At 40.6% G+C, this 18,972-nt stretch overlaps 1 protein-coding gene across 2 annotated transcripts in view; it reads left to right on the forward strand.

Annotated features, from left to right (window-relative positions):
- Positions 1-18,972, forward strand: part of CACNA2D3 (calcium voltage-gated channel auxiliary subunit alpha2delta 3) — a 999,345-nt gene that overhangs the window by 756,252 nt on the left and 224,121 nt on the right. For both annotated transcript variants that reach the window (XM_055135106.1, XM_055135105.1), the window contains 3 exons: positions 4,376-4,447; positions 5,726-5,806; positions 14,445-14,519. In XM_055135106.1, coding sequence (XP_054991081.1) covers positions 4,376-4,447; positions 5,726-5,806; positions 14,445-14,519 — 228 coding nt within the window. The remainder of the gene's footprint in view (positions 1-4,375; positions 4,448-5,725; positions 5,807-14,444; positions 14,520-18,972) is intronic.

Here is an 18,972-nt window from a genome sequence, read left to right on the forward strand (position 1 = left end):
AAGACAAAGAAAGGTGTTTCAAAAAGTCTCCTCCCACATGGTTTCCTTTACAAATATCCTTAAGTAGAAAGTAAATGGGTAAATGTGCTGAGCAGCTGTATATCATTTGTTCCAGGTGTTAAGCTGGTTTTCAGGAAGCATTCTGGATCTGTCATGTCAACCCTGACAGGTACCAGTAAATGATGGATCATTTGAATATAGCTCCCTCTAGCCCCAGGAAGATAGTCAATGCTCCAGCCTTCAGCATTCTTGACTCTAGCTCATTGGCATGTCTGTTTCCCCTACTGGACTTGGGCCTCCTTAGAGGTAGAACTGATGTCTTATTCCTAATTCCTAGTTTTCTTCCCAACATATGGCATGGAACTTGGAACATAGCTCAATTCAAGGAATGTTTCTCAAGGGAATCGATGAATAGTAATGATGCAGTGAGCAGCAGAACTGATAGACCACACAAGCCTGGTGCTGTTATCCTACCAGGTCAGTGCAGTGCCATGGACGGGAAATCAAGCTTTAGGGGGAGAGTCCTGGCATCACTGCCTAGATCTTGCACATGAGTCAAAATGCATATTCATAGGAGTCCACATGCATGATTAACTTGGGAAGCTGACAGGAAGCAGTCAATCTGTTGAGCAAGTTTGTGTTTTATAAACCAGATGTTTGGTATCATTATTCATCATTTCCTTTGATACGAGAACAGTCCCCATTTTGTAGCATAGGAAATGAAGGATATGGAATAATATACACTTATTATACAACAGAGCACCACAGCCGAGCTCAAAGCCTGAGCAAGTGTAATTGAATGGCAGTTCATTTTAGGATTCCCACTTGGACTTAGGTTAATGTGTTTTTGCCCAGATGGACCATGGTGACCCCCTCTCCCACTCCTATCCTTTGGAAAAGGGATGTTGACTCTATGTCTGCATTTTTCTTGGAAGCTATGTATATGAATCATGAACAGCCACCCTCCTCCTGCCCCCAGCAGTCTTTACAGGTTAGGGAACTTCAGAAAAGCAGGGAACCCCTAGCACTTGAAGACATAGGGTGTCTGCCTGTGGTTGGCTGCATAACTTCTGCTTGGTGGTCTGGAATAAAACATTTGCCCCACTAGCTGCTGTTTCCTATGGCAGTAGTACAGAATGTCTTTCTATCGTAAAGTGCTTACAGTGCAAATTAACTTTCAAAATTGATGTTCCTTCTCCATGAAAAGTTTAAGAATCCCAGAACTGAGACCTGTGCACACTAGGCAAGATGAAGCTGGGAGTGAAGAGATCATCATAATATTGTGCAAGTGGTATTTCTAGAGTGCTGCTAGCCCCTATGGCTGTCCTGATGAGCTGGTATGAACCAGGAAAGCTACAGGTCAGGGTTCTGGCCACTCTGGCCCAACTCCATCCAGCAGTAACTTTCCCACTAGAAGAGGTGTACATGAGCTCACACAGCAAGTGCTGCTGAACTTACTCCATTTTCCCTGTTTACCTGGTGCTGGTTACAAATGAATAGTTTGGTATACAAATGCCATATTATAGGATTCCTTCTAAAAGTAATGGTGCAATAATTACATTTGGAATTAGCTCTTGAGTGAAGTTGATACAGTATTCCAGCTTAATATTTAGAAGTTAGTTTCCTATAATCTTGTGGCTGTGCCAGGACAATTACCCGTGATTTATAACTGATTTTTACTCATTTCAGGGAAAAAGCTTCATTTCTCATTATTGTCAGTGTTATGTTTTGATTTCATCCATGATACATGTTGGCTTTGCTTAAGATTTTTATTTGAGTTTCAAAGTGGAAGTTTCTCGGGGTTATAGATCAACTCAAAGCAGCTTTCTTTATAGCACTAAGGAATAATCCAGGAGCAGAATATGGTCAAACTTGTGATTCTAAGAGACGAAATGACTCAGCTACAGGAAGTGGCTTTATACAACCCCATTGACGACCATAGTTACTTTAAGTATTTTTGATGGGATGTTGGAGTCATGCTTTCATAAATTTATATTTACTGCTTGATTTGATTCTTGGCAACCGTGTCTGTCAACATCATCTCATAGTTAACATTTTTTGGTTCTTAATACAATGTCAAAGCAAGTTTGCTTACTTATTGGGACATCAAATTAAACTACTATAAATAATAGATGACATGATTGCCATGTGTATTTGGCAAAATTTATGACATATAGATATTTAGAGGGTGAGAAAGAGGGAGGGGAAGAGAATTTGCTTTAAGGAATTGCCTGCCTCATGATCTTATGGGGATTGACATATTCAGAATATGGAGGGCTGGTTGGTATATTGGAAATTCCATCAAGAGGTAATGTTGCAGTTTTGAGTCTGAAGGCAAACTGGAAAAAGAAATCCGTTTTCTTTGGGAAACTTGTTTTTGTTTTTTCCTTAAGATGTTCAGTGGATTGAATGAGGCCCACCATTTTTTACAGTATAAACTGCTTCTCTGGAGTCTATTAACTTTAATGTTCATTTCCTTTAACAAGTATCTTGACAAGTGACCTCTATTCCACTGTTTGATTAACACTGGAGCACTGTGACTTACCCAAGTTACCACACACAAATATTAGCCATCACTCTGAAGTCTTTGAGGGATGTGAGATTCTGGTCTCATCTTGCTTGTCATAGCCTTGATACAGTTGTAGAAAAAATGAAGGCATTGTATGTGTATGTGTGCATATCTTGTATGTATATATATTTATATATGTATGTATATATTTTTATCTGTTTGTACATATTTTTGTATGTATGTATTTGTGGGGAAAAAACAAATGAAACAATAAAAACATGGACCCGTTCTCCTTGTTAGAAGTTTTTCCCAATAGCTGGCAGCTTCTTACTTCACTGATTATTGAAGAAGGTGGCATGGAGAAGACTGTCTTATAGCAATGCTTTTCAAATTTTAATGTGTGGAATAAGATGAAAATTCTGGTTTGGAGGTGTGGAGTAGTACTTGGAGCTGTTAGTTTCTAATATACTCATGCTACCTTGCTACTGTCTTAGACACCAAGATATAAGCAGTGAGACACAAAAACTCAAGGAATATTAAAGAATATGATTGGAGGATAATGGAAGGAGACTAATGACCTTTACTCATGAGAACAGTTTATGGGTAATTCAGATACTTAGTTTTTTTAGGATTTTTTTTTATCATCCCTCCTCCCAAAAGAATTAAGGGAATACCATCTGAAATTTTTTATGGGACTATAGTGATAGAATATATGCTCAGACATCAGAAAATGCCCTAATCAGAAGAGACTTGATTTCCATTTGCAAACTGATTCATTTGAGTTTGAGTGTTCTATGAAACCAGAAACTGTCCCTTCCAATCAGAGTCCTTGCCGATCTTTTTTGTCCAACAGATGTTATGAAACTTGATCTCACCTGAACTTGCTCCTCACTGGTCTTGTTACCTTGAAAGCAAATAATTGAAATTATTGTTCTTGGAGATTTCCATGGACTTGAGACCATGTTGAGCAATCTTACATTTTATTTTCATGGCATCAGTGCATTTTGCCATGTGAGGACCACAACACTCAGCTAATGCAGTTCATAAAGACTTAAAGCTGAGATTTGAATGGGAGCGTTCTTCAGCCAAATTCTACTGGAGTTTGAGACTCTGTTTCCTCATTTCTTATTGAAAAAGTAGGGGCTCATGCCTGTCTTCTTTTCACATCACATGAAAAAAAAATGGGATGGTGCCTTCTGATACATCTTTAGAGACATTTCACAGGGTTAATGTATTTTGTGTGCCATGTTTCAAGAGTTCTTTGAGAATAGATGTTTAGCTTCTTGGGAGTAATTGGGAGATCAGATAATCAAATTATTGTTTTGTTTTGCTTTTCTTTCCATGTGGGACTGGCATTCAGAGATTTGTAGAAGTCCAAAACTGCCTTGACTCAGCTACCTTGGGGACAATAAATGCTTCCAGATTCCATTGTTTCCAGCCGAGGCAACTCATAAAAATCTCATACACTCCTGCTTTCTGATCCTCAATTTTCAGATTAAGGAGCTGAATTAATATTACACAGATTGAACATAAATGTCTGCAAAATAAAATAGTAAAAACAATCTGTGGCAATAAAATAAAATGAGTCATTTAGAGTCAATCAAGGCTTTATTTGAATCAAAATGGTTGAATTCAGTCAACAGATCCACTGGACTGATTCACAGTAACTGACTTGTCTAGCTCTGGGTGGGGGACCTCATCTGCAAGCCAGGGTGAAAGGAGAAAGACCCCCACTGCCACTGAGGCTACAGACTGAGTGGGTACTGGGTCACACTCACCACCCATACTAGCAAGGAAAAGAGGTCCCACAGAGGACTGTGACTTCAGTCTGTTCTCCTATGACTGGCTTTTTCTCTCTCTATCCAGCTTGCTGACGATCAGGGCCTTGTCCTCATGACCACAGTCGCCATGCCCGTGTTCAGTAAGCAGAATGAAACCGTGAGTACATGGGTGTGCTTTCTGCCTTAGGCCAGGAGGGTTGTGCACTCGGTCTTTCGGGAGCAAGCTGGGTGACATCTCATGATGACGGATCTAATATCTTTTACAGAACTTTCCCTCACTTTCGATCCTAATGTTGGAATTATGAAATCTAGCATAGAGGAGAATTCAAATATACCCCCTTTGACAGCAAGCAGCTCTTTTCTGAGATGCAAATGTCAAATGGCAAGAAAAAGGGAACCCCCAGAGACAGTCCATGATTGTGGTGGGATGACGTCTCTCTGACTTGCAGTTACCTGCCTAGGCAACTCCTTTGCAAGGACTCTGGTAACAGTGCATCACAAACAGGGTGGCTTAACACAATAAAAGCTGATTTGCACTATTCTAGGGCTTGACACCTCAAAGCAAGGAATGGGCAGGGCCATGCTTCCTCCAAAGCCTCTAGGGAAGATTCCACCTCTTCTTGCAGGCCTAGGTGTGCCGGCAGTTGGGTGATTTAACAACAATGTTCTGTCTTTACAGGACTTTGTGTGTGTGTGGGAGGGTGTCCCTGTATCCTCTTCTCTTTTTATAAAGGCAACATCAGGCATTGGCTATGGAATCTGTTTCTAATCCAGAATGATTTTGCCCTGAAATCCCACTCAAAAAATTTTATCTGCAAAGACCCTATTTCCAAATAAGGTAACCCTCTGAAGTTCTGGGTAAACTTGACTTTGGAGGAAACAATGAGCATTAATTATTTGTATCATCTTCTAGAAGGCTATTTGGAAACTGGAAAATTTCAGCATATCACAATGACCTGAGAAATGGAAGCCTCTTCCTTCCTTAACTGTCCTATCTCTCTGGTGGGCACCAGATGGCAATATAAATTAAGACCATAGTAACATGTTAAGTCTTTCCTGTAAAAAGATCCCAAAGAAAAACTTGTTAATGATCATTTCCTTACTGTTGGATACTTTTGCACTTCTTCACCTCAATTTCTAATTTTCAGGTGCAAAATGAGAATGGTTATTTGGATGTCTTTGTGTACAGATGTGTATTGAAGATTTAATAGAGAGTATTTGACCTGAGACGATATACTGTGTGTTTAGTGATATTTTCAGTGATGAGGGGGAGAGGGGAATGGCAGTAGGTCTGTATTAGAGATGTGGATTAGTCTTCAATCTCTACCAGTTTGGAGAATGCCCAAGATATTGTTTTGTTATGTGTGGCTTCTCACAAGCCTCTAATTCTTCCATTGATTAACTGTTATTGTTTTTGTTGAATATTTTTTAACAGAGATCAAAGGGCATTCTTCTGGGTGTGGTGGGTACGGATGTCCCTGTGAAGGAACTTCTGAAGACCATCCCCAAGTACAAGGTAACGTACCACTTAATGATTCATCAGGAACCAATGTCTAAACAGACTGTATTGCCATATTTTTGTGGCCAACTCATGGGCTGGCAAGAGCTCCTTCTGCCATATCTGGAGGGAGACAGGCTCTTGGGCCAGGATTATGAGACAGAAAGCTTCCTTACCACCCAGGGTTTTAAGCCCAATTTTCCACTGTCATTAGAGTCCATTGACCCACTGGGTCTCATCAGGAGAAAGGTAGTGTTCATTGCTCAAGGAGAGAGATATACCAGGTCTCTGAGATCCCTGGAGGAGGAGTTGAGTATATGCAAGTCCCTCAAATCCTTTGTTCCTCCTCCTGTGCAAAGATGAAAATGCAAAACTTGATTGTAAACTTTTGTGAAGCACCAACTACTGCCCTGAACTGAAAGTGATGGTAATATTTGAGTTGAAAATATGGGTATCATCCTGGTTCCTGGAGCTCCGCATCCATCTTTCATTTGGGATGCTCCCAGTTGGAAATGCTGATTCCTTTCCCCTCTGAGATTAACCCACGGGTTTCATGTCTACTAAAATTTGACTGACCTAGACGACCCAGCAGATGGAACACTGTGTGACTTACTGAATGAGCACATACCGGGATCTGCTGAGATCTTAAAAACAAACAAACAAATAAACAAAAAAAAACCCTAAACAAACCTTTGTTGTCATTTCAAGGAATGGGGGAAAGGCTGTGTGACAAGGTTGTGTGTGTTAGGTAGGACACCTAAGTGTGAGGACCAGGACAGGCCCATTGCTTACCCTTTGGACAGAGAGTTGTGAGAATAGTGAGAGAATGGACCAACCAGTCATCCAAGTCACAGCAAACTTGTCCCAGCAAGTCAGCTGATGAACCCCAGCCAACAGACCAGTCACCTCTCAGAGAGTTGGATGCAAAGTGAGAATTACAGAAATTGGTTGTTCAAGAAAGCGCCATTTTGTGATATAAGACACAGAGCCTCCTGGTGTAACTGTTGCAGATGACATTTGTCAAGCACTCTTAGGCATTGTGCATCAGACACTACCTATATCATGCTATCAGATTTTCTTCTGATCACGAATCACGAATCATGAAATCCCATTGATCGTCGATTTCTCGAGTGGGCTCAGTAACCTCTCCATTCGTCCTATCCCTGAGATTTTAGAAGCCTCTCTCCAATCGGCCTTCCCAACATTGCCGATGCCGATGCCGCATTAGAGGCCCTTTCAGGGTTAGGGGAATGAGATCCAGCTTGTCACTGGCTTTAGCATATGAATACACCATGGGAAGCTTGAGAGGCTGTCCCATGTGGGCAGGAAACTCTCAGTAGCTTGCTAGTTTCTCCCAAAGGGAGAAGTAGCTTACAAGATATTGCTTCTGGGAGCTTGCTTTTAAGTCTCTGGATGTTGACTGTTGATGAGATTACACACACCTGGGTTCCTCTTCCAGTACCTTCATGCATGAGGCTTGTCCGAACGTGTGGAGAGGGGCCTTGAGCATGGCTGTGGCTAGGTTCCGGTGGTCTTTGGCCACCAGGAGCTCTGCTCGAGACTGGGAGGGAAGCTGGAGCCCATCCCCCTCTTCTGATAATTGTGTGTTGTTGCAGCCATTTTCCTTATAAGAAAGCTCAGATTCTTAAGGTTCTCAAGTCACATTGAAGGAAATAGTGAGATGTTATGTAAAATCTCAGCCAAATCAGCTTACTCTTCAAGCTCACATTCTCCCTTGAACGTGTTTCTTGCTTGTTCAATCCATTTTCTTTCTTGAACACATACTTTCTCTCCTTTTCTCCTCTAAAATCTTTCTAAGCAAGTTTTGTTCAATAAAAAATTCCTTACTTCACTAAAAACAAATACATTCTAAAAAAAATCTCAGACAGGTCTGTCTCTATCCACACCTGCTTAAATCACATCCAAGCCATTGAGCTGCCTTTTCAAGCCATGTACCATGTTCATATAACATGTTCAATATCTTGTCATATTGTTTACTTAATATTTATTTTATAAATTGATTCAAATCTTTCCTTAAAAAGTATTGTATTTGGGACTGGAGACATAGCTCAAAAGCTATCTCTGATTTTTGGAGCACATGATTTTTATATGGAAGTCTAGGTTTTATTTCTGACATCACATGGTACCCAGAGGACTTCTGGGAGCTATTGGAGCACAGAGCCAGAAATAACCCCTGAGCACCACTGGGTTTGGTGAAGAACAAACAGAAAGAACCTAAAAATTAGTGTCTCATCATAAAGAATTAAATAAAAATATGAAACGGTTGCCCAAAGCTCTGAACCTGAATTCTGGTCTCATTTTTTGAAGCAGCATTAAATGCATGTATTAGGTATATACAAAATGTTGGAAACTTTCTTTTTGATATAACAGGTAGACTAAGAGAAATTATTAAAAATATCACCTTTCACTTGGTATCCATTATGTTTAATGCTGAGCCCATATTCTACCTAAAACATTGCTTTCTATACTCTTTTAAAGGTATATAGAAAGATGAAAGACTACTGGGAGGTGGGGAGTTTTCTGAGTTCTGACCACTCTTAACTTCTGGGACCTCCTGCCTGCCCTGGATCTCAACACCATTGCTTCCATCCATGAGTTCTTACCTGTTGACTCTGCTTTTTCTCAGTACCTCTATAGTCTGGGTCTCTTCAGCACTTCCCAGCTGTCCCTAGCACCTGCTCCCCTCTGTGTGGAGGAAGCTTCTTGAATGTGCATGGCATGTCTCTTTGCATAGTGAATGGTATTTAGATGGTCAAATCAGAATGCTAACTTTCCCTATAAGAGGTGAACTTTAAACTAGAGTCAGAGGTCTGAGTCAAAAGGAGACCTCATTATCTAGAGCACTTTCCTGCTTAGGTGTATTAAGATGACAAAAGTTCTTTTTTCCAAAGCCACCTTAAGCCCTGAAGCCAACTTCATCATCCTTTAAGGCTTTTATAATTGTAGTTGAGTTTGACAGGGGCATGACCTAGAGGCATGATAGGTCATAGTTGATTCAAACACTGTGTGTGTGTGTGTGTGTGTGTGTGTGCTCGCGCGAGCGAGCGAGTCTCACATATGCTCATGTTCACTAAGTTATTTATACCATTAACTCACTCTTCATGTATAGTGTATATAATGATAGGTATATACACTGTTACCCCATTTTACAAGAAAATAAATGGAGACACAGAAAGTTGAGAAATCTTGTGAAGTCCCTCTACTCACAACCATGATTTCAGCTACTATCATTCTGATTATTCTAGGAGCAGACTGTGATAATAGCAATAGCTGAAAATAGATATTAAAATAATAGTAAAAGATACATAGATAATAAAATAATAAAATATTCATTTTGTGTGCCTATGGGCTGGAGCGATAGCACAGTGGGTAGGGCGTTTGCCTTGCATGCAGCCAACCCAGGTTTGATTCCTCCGCCCCTCTCAGAGAGCCTGGCAAGCTACCGAGAATATCTTGCCCACACAGCAGGGCCTGGCAAGCTATCCGTGGTGTATTCAATATTCCAAAAACAGTAACAAGTCTCACGTTGGAGACATTACAGGTGCCTGCTCAAGCAAATCGATGAGCAATGGGATGAAAGTGTGCCTATGGTCCAAAGAAAATAATTCCACTGAACCCTCATTACACTCCCAGGTAGTGGATGCCACTTGGTCTTATTTTTTCTTGAATATGCAAGAAATAACTTCTCAACACAATGCAACCAGTAAGAGGTGAAGGCTACAAAGTGAAGAGAGGAGAGGAAGATTGGCTACGGAAAATGGAGGAGCAGTGCATGGAATGCAGGCATTGTATTTCGTGTTCTCCTGAAGATTAGTCTGTGAACCAGAGCGCAGGCTTGACCTATGCTAACCTGCATTGCCCCTCCTCTGACTTCTGCCAAGAGCCTTGGGGAAAGGTGTGCACCTAAGCCAGGGGTAGACCCAGTGGAACCCTCTGTTGTGCAAGACAGGAGAGCTTCAGGGAGCAAAGGTGGACCACACCTTTCCCTCCTGATTAACACCTTATAATAGATGAGTCAGCCCTTGGCTCTTAGGGATTTTCCCCAGAAGATAGAATTCTTTCTTTTCCCTTAACTTCACAGATTTCCCCTCAAGTGATCAGACTTCCTATAATTTTTATTAAGAATTCCAGACACCCCAGCAATAATTTCCAGACACCAAAGCCTCTGTTAACATAATGAGCCATTTTATAATTGGGTTCACTTCATTAGCCCAAAGTCTCCGTGTTTGGAAGAGAAACACGTCCTTCCTGAGGCTGTTGGACCATGAGGCTCCCAGGAGAATATGTTTCAGGACAGGACCTCTTTGGCAACCCAGCGTGCTGGGAGGCCTCATGTCTGATCTGTTCTCTATTACTCCCTGAGCCAGCACATTGGAATAGACAGGGAGGCTGGTTCTGTTTTCCTTGACACAAAAGTTAGAGCTTTCATTGGTATATAAAATTGGGGCCAAAACCGAATGGAGGACATGGTCATATCATAATCCTTCGGTTTTCTGAGAGATTCACCCCAGAATATGTTCCTCAAAATATATTCACTCGGATTCTCCATGTCCACACACAGTAGTTTATAAACTTATACCACCACCCTACAACGAGATATTCTGAAGTCATTTTAGAATTAGCTGATATTTCTCAGACTGATATTTCTCAGAACACTCCTAGGAAGAATTTTAACCAGATAGTTGTTGAAGGTCAAGAAGACTGAGGTACAGCTATAAGATGAACTGATTATGCACCTGCCATAACAAGTAAGCTTATTTGGCTCATTCTTCATTTATACCTTAGGTGCACTTTTAAAGATGAAACGTATAATATTTGATCCAGTGACAAATGTCTTGAGTCAAAGATGATTGAGGTGACTCTGTTCTGATGGGGTAGGGAGTGCCTTATCTAGAACATGGCAAAGGAAGGAAGAAAGGATATCCAGCTAAATTGAAAGGCAGGAAACTGAAGCCTAGCATTTTCATGCAGTAGAGGGAAGTTCATAATGGAAGCATACTTCAGGATTTCTGGAAATATGGTATAGAAATGAGGGAGCACCAGGTCAGAAAAATCTTTTTAATTTTTATTTATTTATTTATTTATTTATTTATTTATTTATTTATTTGCGAATCACTGTGGGGGTATACTGCAGACTTACAAACTTTCGTGCTTGCATTTCAGTGATACAATAATCAAGTATCCATTCCTCTACCAGTGCCCATTTTCTACCACCAATGGTCCCAGCATCACTCCCACCACCCCCACCCCCTTATCCCACCCCCACCCTACCCCGCCTCAGTGGCAGGACATTTCCTTTTGTTCTCTCTCCCTTTTTGGGTGTTGTGGTTTGCAGTAGAGGTATTAAGTAGCCATCGTGTTCGTTCTATAGTCTACTCTCAGCCTGCATCTCCCATCCCGAGTGGGCCCTCCTAGCACCCTTTACTTGGTGGTCCCTTCTCTATCTGAACTGCCTTTTCCCCCAGAATGCGAGGCTGGCTTCTATGCTGTGGAGTAATCCTTCTGGTACTTACCTCTGCTGTTCTTGGGTGTTAGTATCCCATTCTGTTACTTTACATTCCACAAATGAGTGCAATCTTTCTATGTCTGTCCCTCTCTTTCTGACTCATTTCAGTTGACATGATACTTTAAAGAACAAGAGATAATCCTAAAGTTGTGTTCATAACCTAGATGAAAATTAGCAAGGGAGAAATAAGAAGGAGTAGTGCTGTGGCCTGATTGGAATACAGGTCTCCGTGGTATTTCTCAGGGAGTTGTCATCCCTGTCCTGAGCCTCAAGAAGCAACGAGTGGGAGTGGGGGAAGAATGATTAAGCATTTATGTAGAGGGCTGGCCCTACATAATCATAATGGTTATGATAGACATGTCCATGAAATCTTACATGTGAAAGGATGCTTACCAAGTTTCACCCAGGCAAGCCAGGGGGGTCCAATGATCCTGTAATGAATCGGGATGACTTGGTTGAGGAGAAGGTAGGACCATTGTTGAAACTTATTATGTTAAATACACATGGGTGGTCAGGTGCAGAAACACTTCAATTTGAGTCATTTGTGCAGGAAAAAGTCAGTGATTACTTGGGCTGAGAAGATGGAGATCAAAGAAGGGTGTTTTGGGCCAATGTTTCTAAGTTAGGAGTCCTGAGGACAGTGGTGCAGGTGATCATGTGATAAAGAGCAATCTGAAGGAAAACAGCTGTCATGTTGGACTGGGGAGTCTGAGGATATGAAGAAGTGTCCCGTGAGAGGCGATTGACATACAGCTGGACACTTGGGTCTGCCAGTAAGGGCAAACGGCTAAGGTTGGAGCCCCAGGCCTGGAGACCAGCAGTGTCTGAGTAGTACTGGGAGAATGATACAGGAAAACAAAATGAGGGGTGGAGGAGACAGAAGCAGAAAACAAACAGGTGGAGATGAAGTTTCCCTGAAGCTGAGACTACAGAGAGTGAAGGGGCAGAACAACAAAGAGTATTCAAGAGAAAACTTTCTATAGGGTTTGGCAATTAGAAGGCCACTGTCAGCTCTAGAGAAAGGAGTTGGTGGGGGCTTACAAGGCACAAGTAGATTCTAGTAGACTAAGGTATGACAGGGCAATAGGAAAACAGAGATGGCTGATAAAAATTGAGGGAAGTACAGTGGTCTTGGAAGGTCATTTCACTTCTTCCTTCCCATTAAGGTAACTCAGAATTCAGTTTAGAATTATATGTTCTATACTCTCCTCATTTCTATAATTATTTCCATGCCTCTTTTTCCCTTCCTTCTTTCCCTGCCCTCTTCATTCCGTCCAAACCACCCTCTTATACACTTTTGACTTTGTGGTATAATCTTGGCTTGCATGGACCTTAGGTACTGGGGGAATGCAGGTACTAAACCATGAGAGGCTTTCATCCATGGCTTAATTACTTATCATCTACCTCACTTATTTAATCAGTTATTCAACTGATTTTTATCAGAAATAAATTTTATAAGTTCTATGTATGTCAAGTAGAAGGTCGATCCAAGGACTTCTGCATTCTGAATATAATTTCCTACAAGCAAACCAAGAACTGAAGTAATGTCCATTAGAAGGCACTAAATATATGAGCTGACTATAAAATATCATTTGTTTGGTCTAATTTTGAGTTTGAATTTCTAATCAAATACCACTCTTGCCTTTAAAGGAAAAAGTCAGACTTGCGGAATCCTTTTTGACCCCTCCGTGCCATATTAAACTGGGATGTAAAAATGGTAATTAATGCAGTGTTGACTGTGTCTGACATTTTTCCAGTGACGAGATGAAAGAGACAATATACATCTCAAAGGATAGGAAATCTCTGATTTATCTTTCACAGTATTATGAAAAAAACTTTTATCATTAGATTCAAGTGGAATCTTATTCGGACTTGCTTTGCAAGGTAACTCCAGGAGAAAATATCTGTTACCCTTGACTACCACACATATGTTTGCTTTAGGTAATGCAAGGCAAACTTTTAATTGCTGATGTTATGTTCTCTGAAGTTAATTTCACATCACCTTGACGTTAAGCTAACAGGCAGACAGGGTCATTCTTGGTTTGTAAACTCTGTTGTCTGGGTCATTTAATAGTATCATATTAAAGAATGTGAGCACCAGAGAATTTTACATAAAAGTAACTGCAAAGGCTCAAACCTATGAAATAACTCGATGGTGGGAGGGGAGGGTGGTGAATGGGTTTTTCTCCTTCTCTCACTGCTCAGTGAAAGTGGGTTATATTTTCTTTCTTCGGAGAGAGAGAGAGAAATAGAGAGAGAGAGAGATCACTATGGGTTTTATGCCAGAGGCCATTTTAATACATGAATGATTTGTAGGTAAATTTATTGTAGCCAATGGGTGCAGTCAACTGTGTAATAGAAATATTGTCAAAAAGCTGGGATTATTATTTAAATAAGTGCAGTGTTAAATTTGATTACATACTTTTTAAAGCTAATAAAACATTTCATTGCTCTCAAACTATTTCCCATAGTCCCATTTAGTCAGAAAACATAAATTAAGTGAGACTCTGCATAGAAAATTACCCAACCTTTGTGTCGATGGAAGCATGCATGTAAAAGCTTGGCAGGCCCACAATTTAAAGATGGGGGGATAGAAAAGGGGTTGGCAGGCCTCTCTCTAGTTCCTCTTTCTAATTCCTCACAGAATTGTGGAAAATAACTGTCTAGGAGATGCATACCGGAGATGGCCCCTCCTGGTGTGGGACGCTAGGAAGCGGAGATGGGCACTAGAGGAATGCCCCTCCCCCCTTCTCCTGGGCAGACCCACTGGGCTGCAAACTCTCTGTTCACTGAATGTAGAGTCTTTTCAGAAGCATCCACTCCTTTCTTCTTTTTTTAAAAATGTAATTGTTTTTGTTTTAAATAAATCAAAGCAAGGCCCTTGGATGCCAACATGGGAATGTGACATTTTAAATCGTGCTATTTGCTGAGCTTATCCTGTGGCAGGTCTTCATTTTTACCGAATGTCAAGGATCAGTGCCTTGCATTCATTTTAATGAAATATTGTGCTGATAAGGGTTATGAATGCCAAGTTTAAGCTGTAAATTACTAAATGTCGGGCTGCTTTGTGCTTTGTGAATTCACCAGGGAGCAAGCTAATGAAGGTTTCTTTCTCGCTTCTTTTTACAGTTAGGGATTCACGGTTATGCCTTTGCAATCACAAATAATGGATATATCCTGACGCACCCAGAACTCAGACCACTGGTAAGAGAAATCCATTTATGATTTTAAATGATTTCCAGTAGTTCTATAGTGAGGAGCAGTTTTCAAATTAAAAGCTCAATTCATTGTATTGTCTCCTAAAGGTTATTTTAATAGTTCATGACTGTCATTTTGACAGGCAGCATGTAAATAAATTAGAATAAATGTACTCACTATCATAATTTAACTATAAAACATATCTGTCAATATGCATTTACTTATTTATTTTACATATACCAATAATAGAAAATGCTTTATGCTAGGAAACTTGAATACCTTTAGAGAACAAATGGTCTCTCACACTCCAGCTTGAGACCTACTTAATACAAGTTGCATTTGACACAACAAATTAGATCCGGGATCCATGAAAATTCATTATGATGGGATTTGCCCCCAAATTACATTGCCTAAGCTCCTTGCCTCCTACCTTGAAAATATTCAACAATTCTTTTCTGTTTAATTGAAACAGTTGAAATTTTCTCCATCTGCCTGTTCCCTGTTTAAGCCTATAGCATGATCTGGTGACCTGGCATGAAAGCGTTTTCTGTTAGCATTGTTTTTACTCTGCAGTGGGTGGGTTGAGGCCAGGTGCAGGACAGTCTCTGCTGTCATGTTGATTCTGATCCCTGAGAAGAGAGTCAACCTGGAGCTCTGGGTTCAGGATTCTGGAGGGCAGCCTGGTGTTCTGGGCAGGAAACGATGCTTCCCTGGCATTGCCTTCTGTGGATTCTTTAGGGGGAATTGACAATGGATAGTGGATGTGCTCCATGTTGCCATTCCTGAACTAGTTATAATGTGTTGAAACAAGGTCAACGCTTTGGAAGTATATATGTTTCACTAGTTTTTAAGAAGATACTAGTGTGTGAAGAGTAATATAATAAACAAGGATTTTTAAAGTTAAGAAAGTTTATATATCACAGTATATACCCACATGTCCACACACACACAGTTCCCTGTATCCATATACCCCAACCATCTTTATTCCCTTTCATCAAAATTGAGAAATAGCGGCAGTGCCTGCTATGCAAATGTTTATTGGCGAAGCAATGTGGGGGCCAGTTTGCTTCTCACTTGGATCATTGTTTAGAAAGAGTTCATGTCTGAGCTCCGTCATCATCCAACTTTAATCACCCTGGTATTAATGGAGTTAGAGCCAGCCACATCATGTGGATCCCATATGCACGCTTTAAGATGGGACTGACGATTTCAACAAGCTTTCTATCATAAAAGTATTGAGTTAGCTAATTTCAAATGTAACTCAGATTATTAAAAAGTTTGATTGAAAACACTATTAATGCTATAAGGGTATTGAAGTCCGAAGATCTTTGAATCTAGAAAGCTTAGCACATTACCCATTTTCAAGCTTCCCGGTCAGATTTGACTTTGGGGGTAGTGGGGGTTATATGTTTGGTGTGACTGAGTGTAAGCTTCCACTGCCTGTTTATTTCAAGTTGCAACAGAAGAGAGTCAATGAAATAGTCAAACCTGGATCTTTTGCCAGTAAATGAATTAGCTTCCCATTTATCAGCTTTTTAACCAGGAATGAAATGGAACCAGATGTCAGAAGCCACCAAGGTATCTTTCTTCTCTCTGAAATATTTCCATGAGTACTTCCCATCTGCACACTTGACTCATAATGGCTCAGTTTTTTATAGCTCTTGGTCATGCAGCCAATGGTTTGTTTGCAAATAGTTCATTTGATGTACTTTCCAGAACTGTAGCCATTGAGAGGACAGCTGAAATGTTCTTAAAAATTAAAGAAATAAATAATTTTCTTAAAAAAAAAACAGACCAACCAATAAGTACTGACCATCTCCTGGTAGACAAAGTACTCACAAAGAGCAGATCATTCTGATTCTTCTCACTGTTGAAACATTGTACCAAATGGTTTCACCGAAGTGAAGCCAAGGTCAAGTTCCCATAAATTTCATGATGACCCAAGCAAATACACCACATCTCACTTGTGAGAACCAAAACCAGATGAGCCTATTTTGCAATTCATCCGTGACAAGAACTATAAGGAAGAACTTGGCCAGTGGACCATCTATTCTGTTTATCTGTCTCTGACCCTAGACCATGATATATTTGGAAGAAATCTGGACTGATGCCAACCATTAGGTATTTATGAACGACTCCATCTAAATGTGATCAATGAATGAATGTTGACTTTGTCTTGAGTTTTTCCTTTTGGAAAAAGATGGCAGAGAGGTGGCAAGACCTACCTCAACTTTAACAACATTCAAGTTTCCTGGTCTCCTTGTCCTGCCATATCCCAACTATATGACTTTGAGACTCTGTTATTGTTTCTTATAATCCTACTGTAACCATAGTGTTTGTACTTTAGATTTGTTGTCATTCTAAATGTAGGCAAAGAGTCTTAGACAATTAATCAGGCCTGATATATCTTGGCTGGTGATTCAACACCCTTTTTGTGTTTTATTAGTCCTTTCAAAACTATGTTCAATAGCTATAAAGGCTGGGAAGTTATGGTATAAGTAAATGCTGGCAGGAAATAGGCTAAATTTCTAACTACCATATGCAGAATATTCAGTTGTCTCAGATTTCAGATTATTATGATAATCACGGGGAAAAGAAGTCTATGATAGGTTCCTATATACAGACTGACCTGTTTTCCTGACCAATATTATTGTACACTACAGGCAGACACCCAACTGTATCATGAGGTTCTTTGTGAGTACCACCCTGTGAAGAAACCAGATTGTCTGCCTGTTTAAGTATCAATAAGAGTATTAGAAGCTGGAGTGTCAAGGATCAAGAGTTAAAAGAGTCTTCATGGATGAAATAGTCCTGGTTCTGGGATATTCAAGTGATTTGTTTCTCTCTGTTTTGCTCACCGGTTTCTACTCTTGCTTTCCTTCTTCTCCATCAGTCTTAGTGTCAACCAACTATAGTGTCAGGAATCAATCACTTAGGGGATGAGTCAGTGAAGGCATCCTCAAAAGCAGTCCTCTTTTTCATTACTTAAGTTCTTTTGGAGAAGGTAGCCTAGAGATTTCCCCTGGAAACCTATGACCCACAGCGATCAGAATTCCCAGGCAAAGTAAGGGGTAGCCCCTGTCAACAGCTGCCAAGTGCGTGCAGGCAGAGAGTTCTCATTCAAACTCAACTTGCCTTCTTCTCAGCCCAGACATATAATCGAATCCATATTAGAAATGGACATTTCCTTTCTCTTCTGGCCAAGGCTGTCAGATTAGCACCATGTGAGGGTAGGGCTGTGGTCAGTGTGGGAGGAAGGAGAAAGATCGCTTAAAATAAGTCATATTCTCTCTCCATCTGCCACTGAAATTTTCTGCCCCTCAAGCCAGAGGAAAGACTGGTTTTCTCTGAAGCAAATACCATTTTTCTAATTTGTCCAATAAAATCCCCCTCGAACTTAATAGTTGACTTGATTTTATCCAGTATTTTCTTTAATCTTGTATGATTTGGGTGTGAATAATGAAGCATCTCCAGAAACAGCTCCAATATAGGCGCCTTACTCAGCCGACTCTGGTGAACTTGGCAAAGCCTCTAAAGTCACACTTTACTTTTCTGTTGATAACAGGCCTCTCTCAAAGCGTTTCTCAACTTCTCTCTCCTTGTCATTAGCTCATGACTTCTGGTTAACTATCTGATGTTGCTGATCAAATATTTACTTGGCACCTGGCTCCCATGTTGCACTGGGAATGATGTAACTCTCTTCAAGTAGACGGGTGGATTGTGTCATAGTGAAGCCCACCCAGTACCTACTCTTTGGGTGGGGAAAAGGGGCACAGCACAGAAGAAGGGACTCAAATTAGGTCTTGCGGGATGCTTTTTAAAAATTTTTTAATTAGAAAATCACTGTGATGTATAGTTCCAAACTTATGAACTTTTGTGTTTGCATTTCACTCATATAGTAAATACCCATCCCTCCACCAGTGCCCATTCACCTCCACCAATGATCCCAGTATCCCTCTCACTACCCCCACCTCATCCCCCACCACTGCAGCAGGGCATTCCCTTTTGTTCTCTCTCCTTTTGGGTGTTGTGGTTTGCGATAGAGGTATTGAGTGGCCCTCATGTTCGTCTATAGTCTACTTTTAGTTTGCATCTTCCAACCCAAATGGGTCCTTCCAACATCCTCTACTCGGTGTTCCCTTCTCTATCTGAGCTGCCTTTTCTTAAATAACTGGGATTTTTTTCCCCTTCATTCTCACCACTCAGGTTCAAAATATTTCCATGTACAGATAATGTCTACTTTTCCTTGGACTTTGACTTTATGATTTAAATAATTGTAAACTATAAAGCCTTTATTTTTCTCCCTGTTTTGGGAGTCAGTAAAATAAAAGCCTCTGCTATGCTCAGATCAGGACTTCCTTCTGGCTTTGTGCTCAAGGATTATCATCCCTGGCCGGTCTTGGGGGACCATCTGTAATGTCAGGAATCAAATCTGGGCCTGCTATTTGCAAAGCAAGCG

This window comes from Sorex araneus, chromosome 4, assembly GCF_027595985.1.
Source record: "Sorex araneus isolate mSorAra2 chromosome 4, mSorAra2.pri, whole genome shotgun sequence".
NCBI classification, from domain to species: domain Eukaryota; kingdom Metazoa; phylum Chordata; class Mammalia; order Eulipotyphla; family Soricidae; genus Sorex; species Sorex araneus.